Source organism: Archocentrus centrarchus, chromosome 23, assembly GCF_007364275.1.
Source record: "Archocentrus centrarchus isolate MPI-CPG fArcCen1 chromosome 23, fArcCen1, whole genome shotgun sequence".
NCBI lineage: Eukaryota > Metazoa > Chordata > Actinopteri > Cichliformes > Cichlidae > Archocentrus > Archocentrus centrarchus.
Genome location: NC_044368.1, coordinates 9,456,417 through 9,478,663, shown reverse-complemented (window position 1 = coordinate 9,478,663; position 22,247 = coordinate 9,456,417). Strand labels below are relative to the sequence as shown.

General features: G+C 39.6%; 1 protein-coding gene across 2 annotated transcripts; it reads left to right on the top strand.

The window, feature by feature from the left end:
* The first annotated feature begins 534 nt into the window (after positions 1-534).
* dcn (decorin) lies at positions 535-21,858 on the top strand. Of its 2 annotated transcripts, XM_030720017.1 has the most exons (8): positions 535-801; positions 9,187-9,416; positions 13,976-14,088; positions 14,980-15,193; positions 16,808-16,921; positions 17,304-17,397; positions 19,151-19,289; positions 20,798-20,998. In XM_030720017.1, the coding sequence occupies exons 2-8, from the start codon at positions 9,206-9,208 to the stop codon at positions 20,996-20,998; spliced, it is 1,086 nt and encodes a 361-aa protein (XP_030575877.1). In that variant the 5' UTR covers positions 535-801; positions 9,187-9,205. The 2 variants fall into 2 exon arrangements, with proteins under 2 accessions (XP_030575877.1, XP_030575879.1); XM_030720019.1 differs by lacking the exon at positions 535-801 and having other exon boundaries at positions 9,206-9,416; positions 20,798-21,858.
* Positions 21,859-22,247: the final 389 nt, after the last annotated feature.

Sequence of the window (22,247 nt, the reverse complement as noted above, 5' to 3'; positions counted from 1 at the left end):
CACATTCATGAAGGCAACCTAAACAAGCCTCATCAAGACTTGGGGAATGGGGTTAAAAAAGAGAAAGAGGCTTACTGGGGCAATCTCTGTGTATTGAACAAAAGTGTGTGTGCTGTGTGTGTGTGTGTGTGTGTGTGTGTGGTGTATGTTTGTGTGTGTGTTTGTTTTTTCCTGGAGGTAGTCAGTACAGAGTCTGAATGAGAATGAATGACAGAGTGTGAAAGAGAGAGAAAAAGAGTTTGTGTGCAGTGTTCTCTGCTGAGCTCCACAGAGGACCTATCATTACCAGATGTCTCGTTAGGGTTTGCTTCCAGACGAATCCCTGCTCACCGCCTTAAATTTGACTCTGCCTCTTTCTCTTTCTCTTCTCTCTTCCCTTCTTTTTTCCTTTCTGCCCCCCCCCCCCCCCCTCTCTCTCTCTCTCCCCCCCTTCTTTTTTTTGTCCTCTCTTCTCCGTTCCCAGCTGTTTTTGGAGCACACGAAACCGAAGGAAGTTCTCCACCAATTGTTTCGGTCCTGAGAGGAGCTCCGGAGTTGGACCCCTCCCTCTGTCTGTCTCGCTCCCTTTTCTCTCCTGATACTCTTTTCCTCTCTCGCCCTCTCTCTCTCTCTCTCTCTCTCTTTCTCTCTCCTCCCCTTGTTGTGACAGAGCACACCTGCTTGATCTTGGCTGCATGCGCTCCGAGTCCAATTACCCCACAGGCCCTCTCAACCACTTCAGTTTCATCCCCCTACTCAACTGGATTTTGGGAGTCAAGCTCATCTCATCCAGTCTCTTTGCCTAGCTTCTACTGAGAACAGGTAGGTTAATCTTTTAACTCTGTCAAAGGATGAAAGTCTGAGTATTAATGAGTAATCTGAGCTCAAGAATAAGGATTTAGGTTTGTCTCTGAACATATTTATATACTTAAAGATCAGTTTTGAGATTTTGTATCATTTAATGCATTTCTTTTAAATAAATGGACAAATAAGGAACATCTTTTATCCATTATGTAACATTGACATTATTTGCCAATGATGTTCTTTTCTAAAGATTAAAGTGACTTGCAGATGCATGGGTCCACATGTGGGGGAAAAGTGGGTTTAAGTGTACCACTTTTTCATACCTTTTATACTATCTTCCTCCCTTGTGTGCATGTGTGTGTCTTGTATATTCCAGATATGTTGCCAAGCCTTGTTCCCACAGCACCCTTGGCTTTGTGATGAGAGACCTTAATCATTCCCAGTCCAGTCTGCAAACTGCTCTGAGAGCAACGACTAGGGAAGGGGGTGTGGTAGTGCTGTTGATACCAGTACCTCTCTCCTCTGCCAAAAATGTATTATTTTGGCTCACTGTTAATCTCCAAAGTACCCACTTTTGAGAGTTGCATGAAGCTTTCGCAGTTTACGGTTTTAATTTGTGTTTTTTAATTTGTTGGTTTCTGTGGCAACTGACCAAGAGAAGTGCTACGACACTTGTTTGTTGGCTGTTTAGATGTAACCCATATGTCAGTGGATTATTCAAAGGCTGAAAATGTGATATATTTTTACATGGCAACAGAATCAGATTTGCATGGGTAGCAAATCTGATTCTGATTAGCCAGGGTTTAAGAGAGGGGAAGGGAGAAAATGTAGATTTTCTTTCTACTTAAGTTGGGTAATTCTTTTTGTCATTATTTGCTAACGTCAGTGGAAAACTTTCTGATTTGTTACATTAATTTTTCCCTCTCCCTCTCTCTCTCTGTTTAGCTTTCTTTTTCTCTTTTTTCCCTTTCCCTGTGGCATATTGGCCAGTCTACAAGCAAATGAGTGGAAAAAAAAAAAAAAGTTGAAACAACAATGAGGATTTCATTTTGTTTATTCAGCTCATTACTGCTTGTCAAGATGTTTATTGGAAAAGTTGTTTCTGGTGCTTCTCACACTTTCCATTTTAGTGATTCCTTTGAGACTGCACCCAGGCCATTGTAACTTATCCAATTCCCTATCTGTCTGCTCAGACAGCATGTTTCTTTTCAATACGTACCTTCTCTGTCGGCCGTGGCATTTGCAACTGTGTTTTCACAGAAGCAGAGCAGCACCCAAATTGCTAGGGGCAACTTAAAGTAAGAAGAGGAGATGAAAAAGGAGGTGTTGAAAAAAAAAAAAAGCCTCTACCTGGCAACACACAGCGCCATTAATCCTGTAATGGTACAGCTTCCTCTATCAAAGAGGTCTGAAGACTTCCCGGCAAGCCACTACACAACTCTGAGCTAACTCATTACATCCTTTTTTGCCAGCAGGGAAAAAACTTAATAAGGCTCAGCTGCACTGAATGACACTGAATGGAGTGGAGGAAAACTGGGGAAAATTTAGAAACAGAACTGAAAGAAAAATGGCACTTAGAATAGAATAGAAGCTAAAAGAGGCATACACACTGTGCTCCTCCAGATCATAGTTTCTTGAGCTAAGCAGCTGTTTAAAGTTTGAACCAGAAACCAGAAATGCTGGATTTTAGAGTCTGGAGCTGCCTAATTTTCCATCTGGAATTCAACTGTTTAGGTCAAAAGGAAGAAAAGAACAATGGAACTGAATGGACATCAGCCTTGAAGTATTTTCCCCCTCTGCCTGTTGGAATACCAGAAAGTTCCACATGTCAGTCTTTCTGGCCAAAGTTAAAGGGTCAGACAGAGAAAGAAAATACAAAAAGCTATGAGAGAAAGGCTTAGGAAGGAAGGAAGGAAAAGAGCACAAAATGGGAGGAGGAGATGGAAAGAGAAAAAAGGTGGAGAGGGTTGGGCAGTTTGTCCACGTCTGTGCAGCGCAGACTGTTGATAATGGGACTAAGGCTGATGGCAGGTTGACAGCTCTTCATATGGAACAGCTGAAATGCGGTTTAACCACTCACTGGCATTCTCATACTCAAAACAACAGGCAAGGTTTAGGACTCAAGAAGATCTTTCACTTATACTTTTCAGTCTGATGCTTTTAGTTTCTGTATGAAGAAACGACATTGAATCATAGTGGTCAAAAACACTTGGGTTTTTCTTGGAGCCTAAAACAGCCTATCATGCAGATATACACAGAAGGACAGACTGATTTGGCTTTACTCATATTAATTTTAGAGCGCTCTTTGGCTCTGACATTGTTTGCTGGCAGTGTCTTTGCATATTTTTAAATGTGCATGTTCTCACTCACAAAATCCCCCAAAATATGTGTCAGAAATCTGTTGACTATAACGACCACTGACTCCTTAGGTATACTTGCCAAATTAAAAGTTCACAGTAATTTTATCATAGTCATCAATCAAGCATATGTGTTTGTGCAATCATGTGGGGAGGGGGGGGGGGGGGCATTCATTTGCTGATAGGTTAAAGAGGCCACATATGTTTTAAATGTCCTGTGGCCTTGTAAATACCTTCCAGTGATTCATGGCCTGCAGACACTCTGCTAAGGCAGAAGCAGGTCTGTGGAGAGTTAAGAGGCGAGGAGCGAGGTAGCAGGCAAGGGTCTAGAGTGGTAGTTAGTGTCTGCTTTATAGTGATTTGTTCATCATGGTTTGACTTGTTCAAATTAAAGCACTCTGGTGTTTAATACTGGAGTCTGTTTCTGCTCTGCTATTGCACTTTGGTTGATCCTTCCACTGGTATCTCATTGATTTTCTCAGCTCAGAAGTTTCAATGAAAAGCAGCAACAACGACGAGAAAGTGACAAAGCATAGAAGGGAAAATTGCTTTGCTCCCTCTTGCAGGCTCTGTTTCCTGTCTGGGATTCATTAGTAATGCTGAGGCCAGACTTGGGGGAGAGTGGAGGGAAGGAAAGGAGATGAGACAAAAGTTGAAGACAGGAGAACTGACAAGGATGCCGCTGCCACAGGAAATGTTAACCCCTTCCCCCTTTTTTCTTGGTCAGGCATGGCATGATGAATTGCAGGTTTCAGATACATAGGAAAAGAAGATATTTACCATATTTTTGGGAGATATGGTAGAAATATAGACTAAAGTTTTTCACAGCTGCCTGAGCTTTTTACATTTGTATACCCAGCCTGATTCCTTGGCCAGTACTCCAAGAAGCGTTAGATGATCCCTGAAAGCCCACTCAAAGCCTTTGCAAGTCATTAAACCACCAGTTGTCTCAGTGCAGTGAAATATGACGATTAAAAATTACTACTACTCTACTATCTTGATCCAAATCTGTTTTAAAATCTCAACATAAAGCCAAACATATTTTTCAGAGTTAAGTTCGAGTGACTGGCCATATGTCTCTTCTGCACATGCTAATCTTTGTTTTACCTGTGATGATGTCTTTTGTCATCCTTGTCCATCAAACATTCATTTGCTTTTACAGTGCAAGTGTCTGTTTCTAGTCCAGGAAACGTATTGTCTTCCAGCTTTTACCAGTTAGTTTCAGTCCACTTCTCATGGATAAAGCCTTTCTCATTGTCATCTTCTAAGCTGGCGTACAGCCACACCACAATAGTCACCATGTTCCTCAGATGATACAACTGACCTGAAAGCCCACGCAAAGAACTTTTGGAAGATAGTTTAATTACTATTTGTGAAAACTTTCAAAACATTTAATATGAACATTTTCAGACAGTTAATATTTGAAACTTAATGAGTAATTACAGTAAATATTTCCCAATCAAGTCAGGCTACAAAACATTTCATTAGTGCAAAAGTTTTAGGGAAAAAAAAATGTTACAACTTTCTATTGTTCTGTTTTTATCTCCAGCTTGGTGTTGTCCTCTGTGGAAGTGAAAGGGATCAGGCAAACCACTTTTGAAAGTCGTATCTTCTTAGAGGGGATTATAAATGCTAACGCTGGTGTGATGTGATGTTTTGCAGGGTCAAGTCATGTTCCAGCATGCAGCTCAGGGCTGACAAGCCCTTTGGGTTGTTTGAGAAGCCATATCACATGCTCATAGATATTTCAGATTTACAGGCCAGTCCTTCAGGGCCTGTGGATGCATCTGAGCAAACTAGTAATGAAAGAACCAATGCCTGAGGAACAGCAGGTTGAATTTTAACTTTTACATTGTATCTGTGGAATTTAGAGTAACATTAATGCTCACAGAAAGGCCTTGGGTGACCACAATTTTTAACCAATATTCTCTTGATGCTAATTCATAAATTTCCACAGCTCAGTCCAAAAACCCCTAATTTAATAATGCTAATACCATTTAGAGTTTATTCTGCAGCTGTGGTTCCAAATTCTTGGTTAAATGTCCCAAACAATATTCTCTGAAAAGCTTTTATTTTTATTTTTCCTGGGCTTATTTCAAATAGTTTCATTCTCAGCAGCAGCAGCTCCTAAGTCTGATTATAACTCATCAAGTAGTGGCAATCTTTCTTTTTTGCAGTAATGCTGCAGCTGGTAAATGCTAATAGAGCTTAGTTTGAGATTGCTCTGTTCTAGTTCCTCCTCTCGCATGTCTGGCTTCCATTAAAAGATGCTGAACTGTTTATGGACACCGCCTGACAGATTGATGGCAGGGAAACTGAAATTCTGCACCAATGAGCATGTTCATGTATATCTAGTTATGTGTTTCTGGCCAGAGGTCAAAGCAGAAGGATAAGGTTCAGTTGTCAACAGTTATGTGTGCCCATTTCTGTTCTGTTCTGTTAGACAGAGCTGGCTTTGTAGATAAATTTGAGCTTTTCAGCCTGCAAGTTGTGCCAGATGTAAGGAGTTTCAAATATAAGTAGTTCATTAAAAAGACTGTCAAATTGGCTTCAAGTACTGCTTTAGTACAGCTATAGTGCTTTAACAAAACAAGTCCAACCAATTTGGCATAGTTACTTTACGATAGATACTATGTTAATGGCTCCCAACCATGTTGGCGGTTATTCTTTTGGTACCATCTGACCTGGATAAAACAGCCCATCAACAGCATCTACATACAATACTGGCTAAGAAGTGCTAAACATCTCTAAATCCAAAAAAATGACAGAGCACTACTTTCAATCCTGCAGACAAGGTTTTTTATTGGATTGAACTCTCTGAATTGCTTAGATATGTGAGCCCAACTAGCCAAGATTACATAGCCCTTAGAAAACTGTAACAACATGTCCTCTGGATCTGATGTGTGCTGAGACCAGAACTCTTTGTTTCAGCACATTCAAGTGAACTAAATGCACCATACTTCTGAAACTGAATCTAGACATTGTGTGAGACAATTCCAGGTTCAAATTTCCAACCTATAGATTCAGCTGTTTGAGTGTCGGAGGTTTTTTTTTTTCCAGGTTTTTGCATTTCATAGCAAAAGAACAAAAGAAAAAAACCATTAAGAGGCAGAGACAGCCAATCCCACCCGATTCCCCTCTGAATGCAAGTGATTTCAAGCTTGGTTGCACTGTATGCAAGCACTGTAACCGCTGGACTGAAGCTGTACAGTGTGTCAAAGCAGTGGCTGTTTTGTGGACAAAGGCTATAATTACTGCTCATGTTGAGAGTCACTTTGAGCCGTGATCCCCATGACCTGACATAACTTTAACCAGGATTTACACTACGTCAGCACATCCTTTTCACCCACTTTCTTTTCCATTCTCACAGACACACACTCTTAAAAGCTTAAAAAATAGTTTAACCCATGCATCCAGCATTTTCATTATTAAATGCCTTATAATATAGCAGAAAAAGTATTTAAAAGCAAAAACAACACAGGGACCTGCATTAATACACATTAAAACCAAACTTATTGTTTTATCCACACTTAAGAAGATGCCAACACAAACTCAGGGACAAAAAAACAAAATGAAATAAAGATACAGGCCATTAGTATCCTACGTGTGCTCATCTAAACCAGCCTGGAGTCTCTTTTAACCCTGGCCAGATGATGGTTTTGGGTATGTTTCATCATCCTGGTCATGATGCTCAGGTCAAGGTCTGCTGCAGACCAGCAGCTCCAAAATTGTTTGTTAGCAGCTGTGGCTCAAAGGCGCCCTTCAATTATTGTGGCACCACGATTGAAGGAGGAACGTTTGGCTTGGAGCTTAACGAGCAGATTGCTGGGTCTTTGAGACTCTGCATGCGTGTGTGTGTGTGTGTGTGTGTGTCTGTGTGTGTGTGTGTGTGTGTGTGTGTGTGTGTGTGTGTGTGTGTGTGTGTGGTTGTCTTGAGAAACAGGAAAAAAAGGATTCTCCCAGTGACTCCACTTGTGCTGTAGATATAGACCCACACAGAAGATGAAGTGTTTTACAAGCAAATGATCACAGTGATTCATTACATACAATATACAGTTGCACCTATGAAATTTCTTGTACTGCATCCCTTTTGAATTGCTGTAAAAGCCAAGGCAGTTGTTAGCTTACTTGTGCAGCAGCCAGTGTTTCCTTTCGCTATTGCAAAAGCAAGTTTCATAAATGCATTATTATGTAAACATTAATAAAATTGAGGTGCTTAGCTAAAATGGTTATACAGTCAAACTGGGTGCATAAAATATGAAATATGCTTGATGAAAAGTTGAAATGTAATGGATAATGAGTGTGTGGAGGCAATCCAGGACTGCTTTGACTCACAGACTGTAATGTCCATACTGAACCACATGGACAGGACAGTAACAGTTTGACTGACAGCATCACAGAACATCTGAAATTCTGTGAACATGCCATCAAAGCAACCAGGACTCTATGCTGATGTTTGAATAAGTCCTCAGTCATCGTAAGAAATGATTAATAAAAAGAAGCAAGACTTCATGTATAGGGATAGGGTGCAGCATGATCTAAAAGTTACAATGAGGAAATGCGAGGAGTCCTTGAGGAGAAAGCTGGAGGTAAAACTCCAGCAGAACAGCACAAGATATGTGTGTGTGTGTGTGTGTGTGTGTCTGTGTGTGTGTGTCGGGGGGGGGGGTGATGAAAATCACTGGGTTTAAGGTGACACACAGACAACCAGTGGGCAACCTGGAGAAAGCAAATGAGCTAAACAATTCCTTTGATGGGGTTTAGTCCACACCCTGACCTACACACATACACACACACACACTCTGACAGCTCGGGGGGGAGGCTTGAGCAAGTGAAGATACAAGGATGGTGGAAAGTATCGTGTCTGGTTCCTGTATCAAAAAAGTCAGCACCCTTGCTGCTTAATGACTATTAACCAGTTGCTCTTACATGACATGCAATGAAGGTGCCGGAGAAACTATTCTTGGTCCACTTAATACTGCACATGTAAACATGTCTTAACTCTCTGCAGTTTGTTTGCAGACCAGACCTGGGAGTGGGTGATGCAGTCATCTGCTGCAGATAGCATACTCCCATCTAGATAGCAACAGCTTAAGAGTGGGTGATTTTTCAAGTGCATTTAACATGAAAAAGGGACAGGAAATGTCAGTAAACATTTCCACTACTACATAGATTACCAACTACCTGGTGACTGACTTTAGAATAAAAAGGGCAGCAACATGGGCCATGTCTATGCTGGAATTGTGATGGGGGTCCTCAGGGGTATACAAGACAGGGATGTAAACAGACAGATTCAGGTCTGCTGCCACAAGGACAGATAGAATAAAGTCTTTCACATGACATACAATAACTCTTTTTAACATTTTAGCAACATTTAAAATTTAAAATTTGCATTTGCTTTGTTGATTTTGAAATCTTTCATTTTACTTATATATTATTTTTTAACTGCTGTAACAAAAGACCTTGAGATGAAGCATATCTTATTTTTATTTTCTCTTATTTTATAAATGTTTAAACATTTAGCTTTTGCCACTTCCAGCAGTAACAGTAGAAATACAAACTTAGTCAAGCCCACATGAACACTGACACTTCAGCTGTAACATTATGTAAACAATATAATGAAATATAAATATAAAAATATACTATTTTATATTATTGTTATTTTTAATACAGGCTAGTAGTAATTCATATTAAAATTTAAATAAAATTTTTTGATCATAAAACAGTTGTTGGTCAAATACAGTGTTGAACCAGTGTTGCATAACCAAAGTAGGTACTTTGAGAAGAAATTCACTAATCTTTTTAAACGGAAGTATTTAAACTTCTTGTCCCCACCCCTCACCTTTGCCCTTTTCCTCTCTGGACTTTTGCATTTCTTGTTCTGTTTTCTTTAAACTGCATTCTTCTGTCTACCTTTGACTTACTGTAGAAATCAATTCTCTTAATATCACAGTGCAAGAAAGACAGCTATATAGAATTTAGTATTTTTAAAACTAAAAGACTGTATTTAAAGTGTATCCACCCAAACATTTCTGTGTCATTTCAGGCTCCCTACTATCAGCACCATGAGGTCTGCCTGTCTCTCTCTGCTCCTGGTCACTGCCTGCTGGGCTCTGCCCTTTCGCCAGTCTGGTTTCTTAGACTTCATGATGGAGGATGATGCAGGGTCAGGCCTGGAACCTGGACCTCCTGGCAAAACACCTCCAGTGATTGGAGTCCCTAGATGCCCCTTCAGATGCCAGTGCCACTTGCGTGTGGTCCAGTGCTCTGACCTTGGTAAGGCAATACACTTCCCAGTGATGGTTTATATGGTTGTGTAGACTCATTTTCCAGTATTCATTGGGCAATAAGGAGGTTATCTATGGTTAAAATAACTCCACACCTTTTTTAACGGTTTGCTTGGTCACACCTAACATCTCATTTAGGGTCTAATTCCTTAATTATCTGAATCACGAAGCTCAGAAAAGTCACAATCCTCTTGTCCACTTCCATTTTCTGCATCCTGTCCTCCATTTGCAGCTCTGCCCTGGATTCCAAATGCCTGAGCTCACTTTGATGGATCAGATGTTTAGGTCGGGGGGGTGGCTGCAGTAGTTCTACTGTACTTTTATGATGACATTACTGTTTTTTTTTTAAAAACTTTTCTCCCTCCACCTAAACCCAAAGGGTCATTGGAAGAGTGTATTGCGTTACTCATTCTCGCAAAGTCCTCCAGAGAAGATGACACCAGTGTTGATACATTAAATGCTTCCAGATGCTGCAAGTCTCATTTTATTTCCTGTAACAACAGCATTATCTTTCTGGATAACAGCTTTTCTTTAAGGTTAACGTGGACTTAATGAATACATTCTAGTACCTCAAATCAACCAAAAAACTGCTTCTTGATATAAGTTTACAAGGGTTGTTTACCAAGGTTAGAACTACTATTAGTTTTTCATGCGCCACAGTCTCAACAGTTCAATCTTCTTTGTTTGGACCTCATCTGCTATGTTTGTCTAATCTGATGTATACCATACACACAAGGTTTAGTCATCTCTCAGAATCCACCACAGAAAAGTCCCTGACCTCATTTATATGTGATTATTACATAAAAAAAGCGCTTGACTATGCAGTTCGGTTTGACAATTTTTTGGCCCTGTTCTTGTTTGGAAAGGGAGGAATATGAGCTTCAAGGAGGAGGAGTGTCACTAATGGAGGATACTGAGGTGAAAAACCAAAGAGAGGAGTAGGCAGACATCATTTAACCAAAGAAGATATGTTTCAGATTCAGCAAGAGAAGCATAAGGAGACAGGAAAATGAGCAGGTGACTCAAACTGTTAGGTGACAGACAGGCAGTCAAACACAGACGGTTGGAGGGACGAGTTCCATTATGTCATTACTCCAACTGGGGCAGTTAGCAGCAGCACTTTCTTCAAAGATGCAGCTCCGTTCTCCACTCTTGCATCAGCACTATTTTCTGAGATTCCACATCTGCTCCCCAGACCTGCTGGCATGCCCACAGCAGACACTCAAATGCTCAGATACACACACACACAAAAAAAAAAAAAAAAATATATATATATATATATATATATATATATATATATATATATATATATATATATATATGTGTTTGGACACTCACAAGCCTGGCCTTAAAATGTCTGAAAGAACTCTGAGATTTTGATTTTTCTCAGTGAGGCTGATTGCTGCTGGCAAGTTGACAGTTAAAATATTTTGGGGGGAAAATTGCTTAAGGGTCAAAAGTTGTGATTATATCTGTGAGAAAGACATTTTGCTGACAGGCTGCTGAACAGCTGTTCTTTCCTCCTTACAAATATTAAAATGTCTGTAATAGTGCAATCAGCCATTAAATCTGCAACGTTAACTGTTTTGTTTTGTTTTTTTAAATATGAGGGTATAAAGTGAGCAAACTGCACATCGCACTGTGCTGAACAACCAAAAAAATCCTAATTTCCCAAGAGGCATTTGGTTCTACAACTCATCCTTCCCAGCAATTCCAGACAATAACAGGAAATTACATAAATGGTGTCATTAATCCTTTGTAAGACTCCAAATTAGTCCAGTCTAGTCCAAAGCAATCATACATTTGAGATCCTAATCACTTTGATTTAAAGTTGAGTGATTAGAGAAGTGAGGACAAGATATAAAGCTCAGTTTTCTCTTGTTCATTTCCTAGTAGCTATCAGATAAAAACTGAGTGAAACGTGACATTCAGTTAATTTATGCTTGCTTGTCAGTCCCAGTCAAATTTTCATTTCACTAATTTTAACACAAGTCATTTGATTTGATGTGATAAAGTATTTCTCTTGCAAGCTTCTTGGTTGCAGTACATTTGGCAGCTTGGCTGCAGTCCATTAAAAGAATAGCTTTAAGTTTTATTTTACTATTGAGGTTTTCCGGATACATGACCACTAACCACTTGATGTTAACTTTTCTGCCATTTTGGACGTGTGACAATCATGGTGACAATGTAGGATCAAGTGAATAAGGCCCCAGTCACACAGGCCAAGAGACCGATTAGTGACCCCCTGGCAACCACCTGTCACTAGGGAAAAACCTCACTGTGATTGCTTTGGTCACTAGCATATTGTTAAACACAGCCAGCTACTCTCTGAGCTGTTGTGGAACTGTGAAAAGTGTGACACAAACCAGAATTGGAGACCATTTGCCTTCAAAGTAAAAGCTGCACCTTTTGAAACACGTTGGCTGCAGCAATAGGCACAAGTTTTACTTTGAAGGTGGCTACTACACTAGCTACTACAGGCAACTGTGGCAATCTGCTAGCAACGAAAGCAATCACTAGGAGGTTATTGGTGCAACACCAACTTTGCAACTAATTTCACCTGGCAAGAGCCAGCAGTTCGGGAATACATGTTTTTCCCATGCAAGAAACCCCAGTAAAGCCATACTTCGTATTCAGTTAGACACATAATATGGTCATATACAAACACAATCATACCACAGTTAGATCCAAAATATACTAGGCATAGATAGTATTATACTACAGTAGATTATATCACTCTTGTAAAATAGTGCACCAACACTGAGTTGGGCCTTTATGGAGCACAGTTTCAGTTTATAACAGAGTCATATGTTGCTAAAGTCAAATCCCATGCCTTCTTTAACCGTAAACACAACATTTTCCCATTTTTCTTCTAACGCTCTAGTTACACGGAGTATTTATTGAGTTGTATTTGTCACCACATGGATGACTGTAAATGCTAACAAAGAGTATCTAACTGAAGGAGATGACAGATCTTGGAAACTGGGTTTAGGCCATATTTTTCAGCAGTTGTCATTTTCCTGACTTTTTTTTTTTTTGCTCCTCTTAGAAACCACAAGCACATCCACTTGAAAGTTTTTCCAGTTAGACTTCTACAAAGTTGGCGCACTTGCAAGAGGTGCATCAAAAAAATTCGACTTAAGCAGAGGATGCGAAGATATTTTGACTCTTTAGAATTGAATAATAAAAATTTACATGTGCAAGAGGTATACAGTGTGGTGCTGTATTCATGGCGGTGACCACAAACAGCTGTGATGGTTAGCGTTTTGTACACAAACCTAACAGGAAGTAAAGTCTGGGTGAGCCAAACAGAAGTCGTCACAAGTTTTTGAGCCAAAATCTGTCCAGACATGCGTATGGAGTGGAGACACAGAGTGTAAGCTTCCTTTGTTAAACAGTTTATTCTACACCTCTTCCTCTCAAATGTAAACTGCCCATTATGAATCTCACTGTGTTTTTTGTAGCACCACAGAGGCATAAAAGTGCATCTCCTACCCGTCTTTGTTCAACTCTGTCTTTCACATCAGACGTCGTTTTTTTTTGGCCATGACATGCCACGCTAAAGTCCAGGCAAAATGATTTCATGTGACCTCAGTGTCCAGGTATGCAATTGCAGTAACGCCAAAGGAAATTTGTTTTAAGGTCCATTTCCACCATGTGTGCCTCGCAGGACATCAAATAGGGTTTTTTTTTTTGTCCCTTTGGAATGTTGGTCCTTAAGATCTTAAAGCACCCCAAAAACTCAAAGCACCTTACTGTAATATTAGATATTCCAGAGTAAATATGAAACAGATAAAGTTCAAGTTCACGGAAAAGATTTTATTTAGTAAGAGTGGAAGACTCAAAAGTTTTAATCTACTCTGTCAGGCAGACAAACATGTGAAAAGCATCAGTTTAGAAGCTACTGTAAACTAAAGAATAATGTGTGAAACTGAAAATTTTGTTCAAATTAATAACAAAAGTGCAAATACAAAATGGTTTAAAGCCAAATCACCAACACAGTTACAACTTTTTTGTTTACTGCTTGGAAAACTTTACACACGATGCAGACTAGCGAACAGCTGAGTGGTGTTCATAAGGTTGGAAAAAAAATGTGAACATTTTAAGAAAGATCAAATAAGTTTTATGAGATAATTTAAAAATCCACATATGCATCACCTAATTTAAAAAGCCTTTTTCCCCAGGAAGAGCACCAAAAACGTAAAACATCAATGAAATTCAAACATCTGCATCCAAACTGTCTTTTCTCCAGCTCATGCTGAGCGCACACTGCCTCTGGCAAAAACACAAGGTTCCACAAATACATACTGCGCATTTTCGCACAGTTGGACAAAAGCACACAGAAACCAGTGAAGAAAAGTGGGGGGGATCATTTTGAATCCATTTCCTCTTGGGGTCAGAGTGTGGTTAACCTCTCAGCACCTGAACCACGACTGTCACCGCCTTACTTCAGACTCCACCATCCATCATTCAGATGGGTTTATTGCACTTGTATGCTGCAACCACACATGCAGTTAACAGATTTCTTATTGAAATTGCCACCATTAGGTCTGAAGGCCGTTCCTGAGGATATTGCTGATGACACCACCCTGCTGGACCTGCAGAACAACAAGATCACTGAGATCAAGGAAAATGACTTCAAGAACCTTAAAGGACTACATGTAAGAGGCATTTCACTTCCACCTTTAGAGCTGCATGCCAATGCACCGTACAGTATTCCCAACATTGCATAATGTGTGCTTTTTTTTTGTAACTATAAAACTAATTGCAACCCCCTTTCAACTTGAAATCTTGAACAACCTTGGGTAGATCAAGAAAAAAAGACTTTCCTTACTCATCTTCCTCCATCTCCATGAAGCTACCCTTAACGCTCTTTTTCTTCCATCATTTCCTTACACAAATAGTAAATACCAGGACTACCACTCTCACAGTCACCCATGCATGGAAATTATTATCCCTATAGACCTTACAGCCTCACACCTCTGAACTCTCATAGCTTTCCTGCTTGCAATAAATGCCTCAGTCTGGCAGCCAGAGCTGTTTCCATTGTAATGTAACTGGCCTCACAAGGGGACTGGTCTACATACCTCATATTGCTTCATGTCTGCTCCAAGAGAGGGCAACAGCAGGAGTGAGATTCCCCTGAAAATGCAATAGAAATAACACCTAGCCATGATCCCACCACCACAACATCTGCTGGGTTCAAAATATCTCCTTTTTTTGCAGTTTCATTTGGAAAGTGAGATACTTTTTTTTTGCAATTCCATGGTGCATTTTGCAATGAATTTTTCTGAGTGGAAGAACTAAAAGCCACCAAGTTTCCAATAAAGTTCAAATTCTATAATAAAAGAATGTTTAACAGTGATCTGAATGTGAAACAGCATCACTATATTTTCACCACTGAAATGCTGAACGTATTGTGCAGGAATTAATGCCTTGAACTCATCCTTTCATGCACTTTTTTTAGCCATACCAGTGTTGGGGACACCATGAAATAATACATTTTTATAGTTAAGACTATCATTTCATTTCCCTTGCATTTCTTCTTACAGGCTCTGATCCTCGTGAACAACAAACTCACTATCATCCACCCCAAGGCCTTCAACCCTCTGAACAAGCTGCAGCGCCTGTACCTGTCAAAGAACTTGCTAAAGGAGATGCCCGCTAATATGCCAAAGAGCCTGCAGGAGCTCCGCATCCATGAGAATGAGATCACCAAGATTAAAAAGGCCTCCTTCCAGGGCATGTCCCAAGTCATCGTCATGGGTATGAAATAATGAGAAAAAGAAAACAATCTGATGTGAGAAGACTGGGAATATTTGTCTTGATAGCACAAGCTTTGATAGCGTGCTGCATTAATAGATTTGCACCTGTATTGATATTGCCATTACATTGTATGTAAAGATGTTCTTTTGGCCTTTTCTCATTGTACTAATCAGCACTAATGTGCTGAGAATTTTTGTGAATTCACTGAAAAACACCCCTACTTAATTTATAAAGGCAGACACAGCTAGCCAAATGACACAGTGCACTTCAGTTTTAAAAAGCTGCTGTTTTTACTATAATGTTCAAATGATTACTTACAAAGGAATGGCCAGCAGGTCTCTCATGTAAACCCAGTATGCAGCTGGTGGTTTGATAATCTTGGGGGAAGTTTGATTCATTGTATCTGTGTGTGATGGTGTAGTACAGACTACAGTGACCTGTTAATGTTATCTGTTATTTTTTCTCTCTAAATATGACTCCCACTTCCTTTGCTTAAATGGACGGGTTACCCCCAAATCAAATGTGCATATTTTCCTTCTGACTTGTAGTGCTGTTTATCCATCCAGATTGCTTTGCTGTGAGTTGATCCAATTTTTGCAGATATTGTCTCCCTTCTTCTGAATATATTCAGCAGAAGGATTTGTGCCTCCACCCAATGCATGACAGCATGATGAAGAGGATATAAAGTGCTTTCCCCTTGGCTCATCTGTAATGTTAGCTGGTTGCACGCTTGCACAACTTTCAGATATGAAATTGCCTACAAGCAAGATAAGGCAGGGGCCTCAAGCTGCATGCCATCACACAAATATAACAAACCTCCTTTACCTTACCTAAAATGCCAAAACATCTTCCCAGTTTGGTGGTGTAATTATGCTGCAAATTTCCCTTCTCTCCCTCTGACATGTCAGTGCTGCTGCTGCCACATATAACTACCTGCTGCTTCATTCCCTCCACCACTAGGGTCTGGAGGATCTTTAATATCTCCCAAATCATATTTGCAGAAAGTGATGAGCTAAGAGCGTTTAACAAATTACAGTGTGGTGTCTAGGCTCAATTATCTATTCTACAGCTGTGATAATCATTTCAAATTTGATTTGTTTGACTGAAATGTATTAGAACACTATGAGGCAGTTGTTGTTACATTGTGTGCTGTTCCATTATATTTGCAAGATTGCCAAGATCTTCACCACAGACATCTCCAAACCTAGGCAACACCAGAAGAAAAATAGCTACATTTAATTTGGGGGTGAAATGTCCCTTTAGTTTCCCTCTCACTTCAATAAGTCTTTTCCAGCTCATAAAATTCCCTGTTCAACAAATAAAGTATCAGTCTGTCACTGATTAAACTAAAGCCCACGTGTGGCTTCAATCAGCTAAAATGCAGTGATATGAGAATGATGCACCCACTGTGACAAATGGGGAAATCTGGCATGGAGAAAGACCACTTTGCAAACATAACTATTCTCTTTCCCAAGACTTTTTTTTTTATAAGTCAGCTCTCTTTGTTCCCGTAACACACCCAGAGAAGAATTAATGTCATAGCTGTGACTCATTTCTCTTTTTTTCTTCATGTGGCCTCAATTGTTTTTGTGTTTTTTGTTTTTGTTTTTGCAGAGCTTGGATCCAATCCTCTGAAAAGTGCAGGAATTGAGGCCGGTGCTTTTGCTGACCTGAAAAGGGTGTCTTACATTCGTATTGCTGACACTAACATCACAGAGATCCCCAAAGGTACTGTTCTCATGTCCATGTCCACAAATAACTCCTAAGTGATATTTGGTCAGATGAGCAAAAGCAACAATCTTCTGTCAGAAGAATGCGTGATTGGACTTTAGCTGACAGAGAAACAGTTTTACAGTGTGAAAAAGAAAAAAAAACACACTGCATAGTCTAAACCTACTGATCTCAGGGTGGCGTATTATTAGTAAAATGTTAATGAGAACACTTTAGAGCAGGTGGACTAGAAATATCCACATTTTTTGATAACTGTCCTGAAATTAAAGGTTACAAAAAGTTTCTATGTAAAAGTGGTTTTATGCTGTCAGAGAAGGTAGTGATTACCACTTAACATCACTTTGTTCCTGATGTGTATCTTTGTTTTGTGGGTTGGCAGGTCTGCCTAGCTCTCTCTCTGAGCTTCACCTGGATGGAAACAAAATCACCAAGGTGACAGCTGAGAGGCTGAAAGGCCTGAAGAACCTGGCAAAGTAATATGAATTATCTTTATCCTTTTTTAACTGTGATTTTCTTTGGATTTTGAGTTTTATGAAGGTTGGGCTATTTCTTTAGTGCAACATTGCACCCAGCATTCACTGCTTGAGGCTTGGTCAGCTGGTTACTGATGAGTAGTTGTAATACATTAGTATTAAAAAGTTCCAAAAAAAATTCCATCCATCCATTCATTCTCTTCCACTTTTCCAGTTCAGGGTCATAGAAAAACATGCCTTTGTGTTACAGTAAAACAGGCTAAATGAGTATCCATGGTGGCAGATGCAGAAAAAAAAATGCAGATGCCCAAAAGAACTCAAAAGCAGAGCACTGACTCACATTTACGTGTAAAGCGGGGAAAAGAGGGTAAAAGTTTATTACGGGGTTTGTAATTGAATGATAATTAAGCTGAGGGTGACTGGAGTCGCTTGCTGACAGCAGTAGGCAGGCTGAGGTGCAGTCAGAAGGGAGCCATAGGAGAGTGAGCGTGGCAGCCTGGTGCTGGCAGAGGAAGATGAGTTTGGAGCTGGTTGAGTGTTGCAGAGCTAGGTTTCTGCTGGAAAGCAGTGTTCCTACAACATGAAGAACAGTCTGAAAGGTTCACTGAAGAGTGACTTAAGCCCTTTAAGACAAACACTCTTTTCTATTAATCTGAAGTCATCTGAATTTGTCAGCTTTAGGCCTGAATTTTCAATCTTTTAATTTCCAGTTACATTTTTTTTTTTTTTTATTCTTGGACTTTATTGGAGCATGATTCACATTTCATAATAATCCTCATTTATTTCATACTGGGCCTCTGTGCAGCCCTTCACTTCTCATGGAAAATAAGTCACTTCAGCCCCCCTTACCACTCTCTTTAGCCAGCTTTTTTCTGATTGGTTGCCACTCACAAACAGAAGGTTTGAACAGCTGGTGGGCGGCACTCCTGGGTATAGCTCTATCCCTGACATGACTATTAAATCTAGAATACCTGCTCTCCCTAACATCCTACAGAACCAAGGCTGGGGAAACAAACAAATCCTGAAACAAACCATACATAAAGCAGGCTGAAGACTAAGCTTTTGGCCTATAAGGATTACTTGCATATGATTTTTTGAAGTGTGAACTACACATTAATCATCAGAATTAAAACAAATTTGACTTATTGACAAATTCAACATGTGTTTCATACCTTTGACAAAGGTCTGAAATACAATGTAATGAATGCAGAATATACAACAATGTACCTTTTTGAATTATTTACCTTTCTGAATTGTGTTTCCATTGTCTGGTTTGGCATGTTGGCTTAGAAGGCTACCTCTACTATTACTGTTTAAGCAATTTTCTGTCTAGCAAAACCTAAAGCCTAAACAGTGGTTTCTGGATAATCAAAATAAATGGTTTGCTCGTAAAATTTGAATACAGTGTGTTTATAGGATCACTGCCCAGATTATGCCAAGGATGGCATACAAACCAGCACAAAAGGCACTTTGATGCAGACGTTTAGTGAAGAGGAGCATGAGATGTTTTTTGTTTTCCATTTTCTCATAATGAAGTAATTGAGTGGGCGATTCTGGGCTCTGCAGCAGGTGTGGATATTTTCCTGTATGCGCATTTCCTCTGGTAAATCTCTCTCTCTCATCCTTGTAGCTCAATTTATTAGCCAATGAGGGCTTTGGAATGACTGTCACTGGCTCAGTTTTGCAATTTGTGCAATTTTTGCTCTTGTGTTGCTTGCTCTGCTATTCATCTACTGCCTGATTTTCATTGCAGGCTGGGGCTGAGCTACAATGAGATCAGCTCTGTGGAAAATGGCACACTGACTAACGTACCCCACCTGCGAGAGCTGCACCTCGACAACAATGCCCTGACCAGCGTTCCTGCAGGCCTGCCAGACCATAAGTACATCCAGGTACATGCTCATCTGATTAACCTTAGGATTACAGCACTTCTTGTACTAATAATCCAGATTTGAAGACAACATGAACAAAGGAAGACTGCTATTGCAACCATTTAGTTCCAGCAAATAAATGCTGCATGGGCACTGTAGTCATGTTTCACATTTTCTTAAGGTTTTCATCACACACACAGCTCCTTTTCTCTGATCTAAACCATACTGAAAATGTTTACTTTGCTGCATTTTTGGATTTGGTTTGTTTGGTTTAACAATGCCCGATTACAGCTTAGCCAAGGCTTTCATAACTCAAGCCATATGGATTCATTTTTTGTTTATTAAGTAGACTGTTGGTAGCATATACTGTTACCGATCTGGGAAGAAGGTGAAACATAAACAGGCCATTTAACTTTCAGTTTGACACGTTAATTTCTCAAATGGTGTGACTGCTGCTTCAATCTTATCTCAGAAGACCCCTTCATTAACATAACTGATTCTCTGCATTTCTCACTAGAACACAAATTATAAAATGACAAACCACCTTTTTTGTTATTTTGGGATCACCCAAGCTTTTTCTATGAATGTTGTCTGCAGCAAACAACCCCGACTTTTAGAGGAATTGAACCAGATTGGGGAATTAACTTTCAAAAGCTGCTGTACACAGTCTGCTCAAAATTTCCAGCATAGACTGGGACACTGCCATTTGCTGAGTCAAAAAGGAGATTGTGTGTTTCATCTGCAGTTGAAACTCTTCTTGGACCTCCCACACACATCTGCAGAAAACCAATGGTGGTATGGCAATAATTAAATGGCAGTCAGATACAGTATGAGAAGGAGAATCTGGAAGTAGAGCAGCTTGCAGAGGCAGCAGCAACAGTAGGCAGGCTGAGGCAAATTAAATATGTACAAGACTTACCAGAAATGTATCAGCTGAGTCCTCACCTGATGTGGGCTGAAAGAAAATGCATAACACAAGGCTTAATTTCAACTGCAATATTAAGGATGTTTTATATAAAAACAAAAAATTTAATTAAAAGTGAACAGCAATATTGTTCTTAGTAAAATTAGGTTTTATTTTAGGAGCTACAGACAAAGAAACTTTTTATAGTGTTTTTCATGTGTTTGTGAGCTTGAAGGTTGTTTTTCTCTCTTTTTACTTTTCCATTGTATATAGTGGGTATAACTCATTATGAACATATTTCTACATATTTAGCATGATGACTCTGCAATCTGTAATTAGCATTATATTGTTATGGCACTTCCCTCCTTTTGGTCTTAGATTCTAGGAGCTCATTTTCCTCCATGTTTTTCATACACCTCTTGATTATCATGTCTGAAGTTCTTTTCTCCCTGTTTTTAGTTAAACATCCATCCATCCAAAAAAAAAAAAATCAGTCTGGCTTGTTGCTATTATCCATTCTGAGACATGTTATCATCATCTTATTCTGCTTTATTCTGGAAAAGCTAAATTATTGCCATGCACATTCAGTGACCGAGTATTGTTATTATTTTAATCCCTGCTCTAGGTGGTCTACCTTCATGCCAACAAGATTGCTGCTGTGGGAACAGAGGACTTCTGTCCTCCTGGCTTCAACACCAAGAAGGCCATGTACTCTGGCATCAGCCTGTTCAGCAACCCCGTGCCATACTGGGAAGTTCAGCCAGTCACCTTCCGCTGCGTCTTTGACCGCTCTGCCATCCAGCTCGGCAACTACAGGAAGAAGTAGAGCATCCTACGTGCCTCTGCAAGGAGTGTGTGTTTGTAAATGAGTGTGTGAAAGTTTTGTAAGTGTGAGTGTTTGACAACAGCCCCGCAACACTGACTCCCTACCAACACTGCCTTTCCACAAACGATGATATAATTAAATAGCATACTCATTTCAAAACTCTGGGGACCTCAAACGCAACATATCAGTTTCAATATTCAGCTTCAAGGTTTGTGCAACGATAGTACCCACAGCTTACTGCAAATACTAGCACACTATGGTGATGCTCTCATGCACAGGGCACATCATTCATGGGACCAGTTACTCAAGCATTAACACTGCATATATGCTCACATACATGCTGTAGCATATTAATGTGTATAATATGTGCAAGTCAAATTCAGAGATGAACCCAAACCAAAATAAGAAAAGAGATCTCACTCAGTGGAAATCCCAATTTAATCATCCTTTTGACCTGTAGCATTGTATGAATTCGCTGACCTGTAGAGCAGGCAGCAATGGGTTAACTTGTGTTTAACAATACCTTTAACAACCGGTATACTAGAATGTACTAGATATTGCCTGTGTACTAGGAATAGCATCCAGAGTGTAATATTAACAAGCTGCACTCCTTTAAAGAACACAGAGTTTCTATTTGTATTGTACTCAATCCAAGTAGAGATAAAAGCAGCAGTGATTTCTTTCACGTTGTGATTTCTTGTGCTTCCTTCTATGTTGTTTTAGTTCTGGATCTTTTTACATTGTTCTCCATCACATTCCATCTCCTGTTCTGCTCTTCTGCTCCTAATGTGTGCTTCCCATAAAACAAGATGAAAATAGCTTCCTAAATGTAGAATAAATCATATATGTTTTAAACAGAAGCCATGCCCAAAGATTTATATGCATGCTCTTAATTTTTCCTTTCAACTTGAACCTGATGCTTTCTTTATTGTCTTGTTAATGTGTGTATGTATCTTTTTTATGTTTACCTTCCCTTTATTTTTTTTTTTTTTTTGTCAGAAAAAGTTGGAGGGTGTATGTAGACTGGTACACCCACAGCAACCATATTGGTGTGAATGTTGTATGTATAGATGCTGTATATAAATGCTGTATAAAAACCTCTCATTGCTTAAATGCACAAGCACTTACCATAGCTCAGACTTAATATATCAGCAACAAAGGTGTTCCTCTTTTTTTCGGAGCAGGGGCTCCAGCTAAGTTGTCCTGAACAAAATAAAAATACTAGTGGAAACAGTAGCAGTTTTTGATG

What these genes read in the sequence shown, in the direction of transcription:
- dcn (XM_030720019.1), top strand. Translation starts at nt 9,206, where the DNA reads ATGAGGTCTGCCTGTCTCTCTCTGCTCCTGGTCACTGCCTGCTGGGCT. An exon ending in GGTCCAGTGCTCTGACCTTG is followed by an intron (nt 9,417 to 13,975) that starts GTAAGGCAATAC and finishes TGCCACCATTAG; the next exon opens with GTCTGAAGGCCGTTCCTGAG. An exon ending in CATCACAGAGATCCCCAAAG is followed by an intron (nt 16,922 to 17,303) that starts GTACTGTTCTCA and finishes GTGGGTTGGCAG; the next exon opens with GTCTGCCTAGCTCTCTCTCT.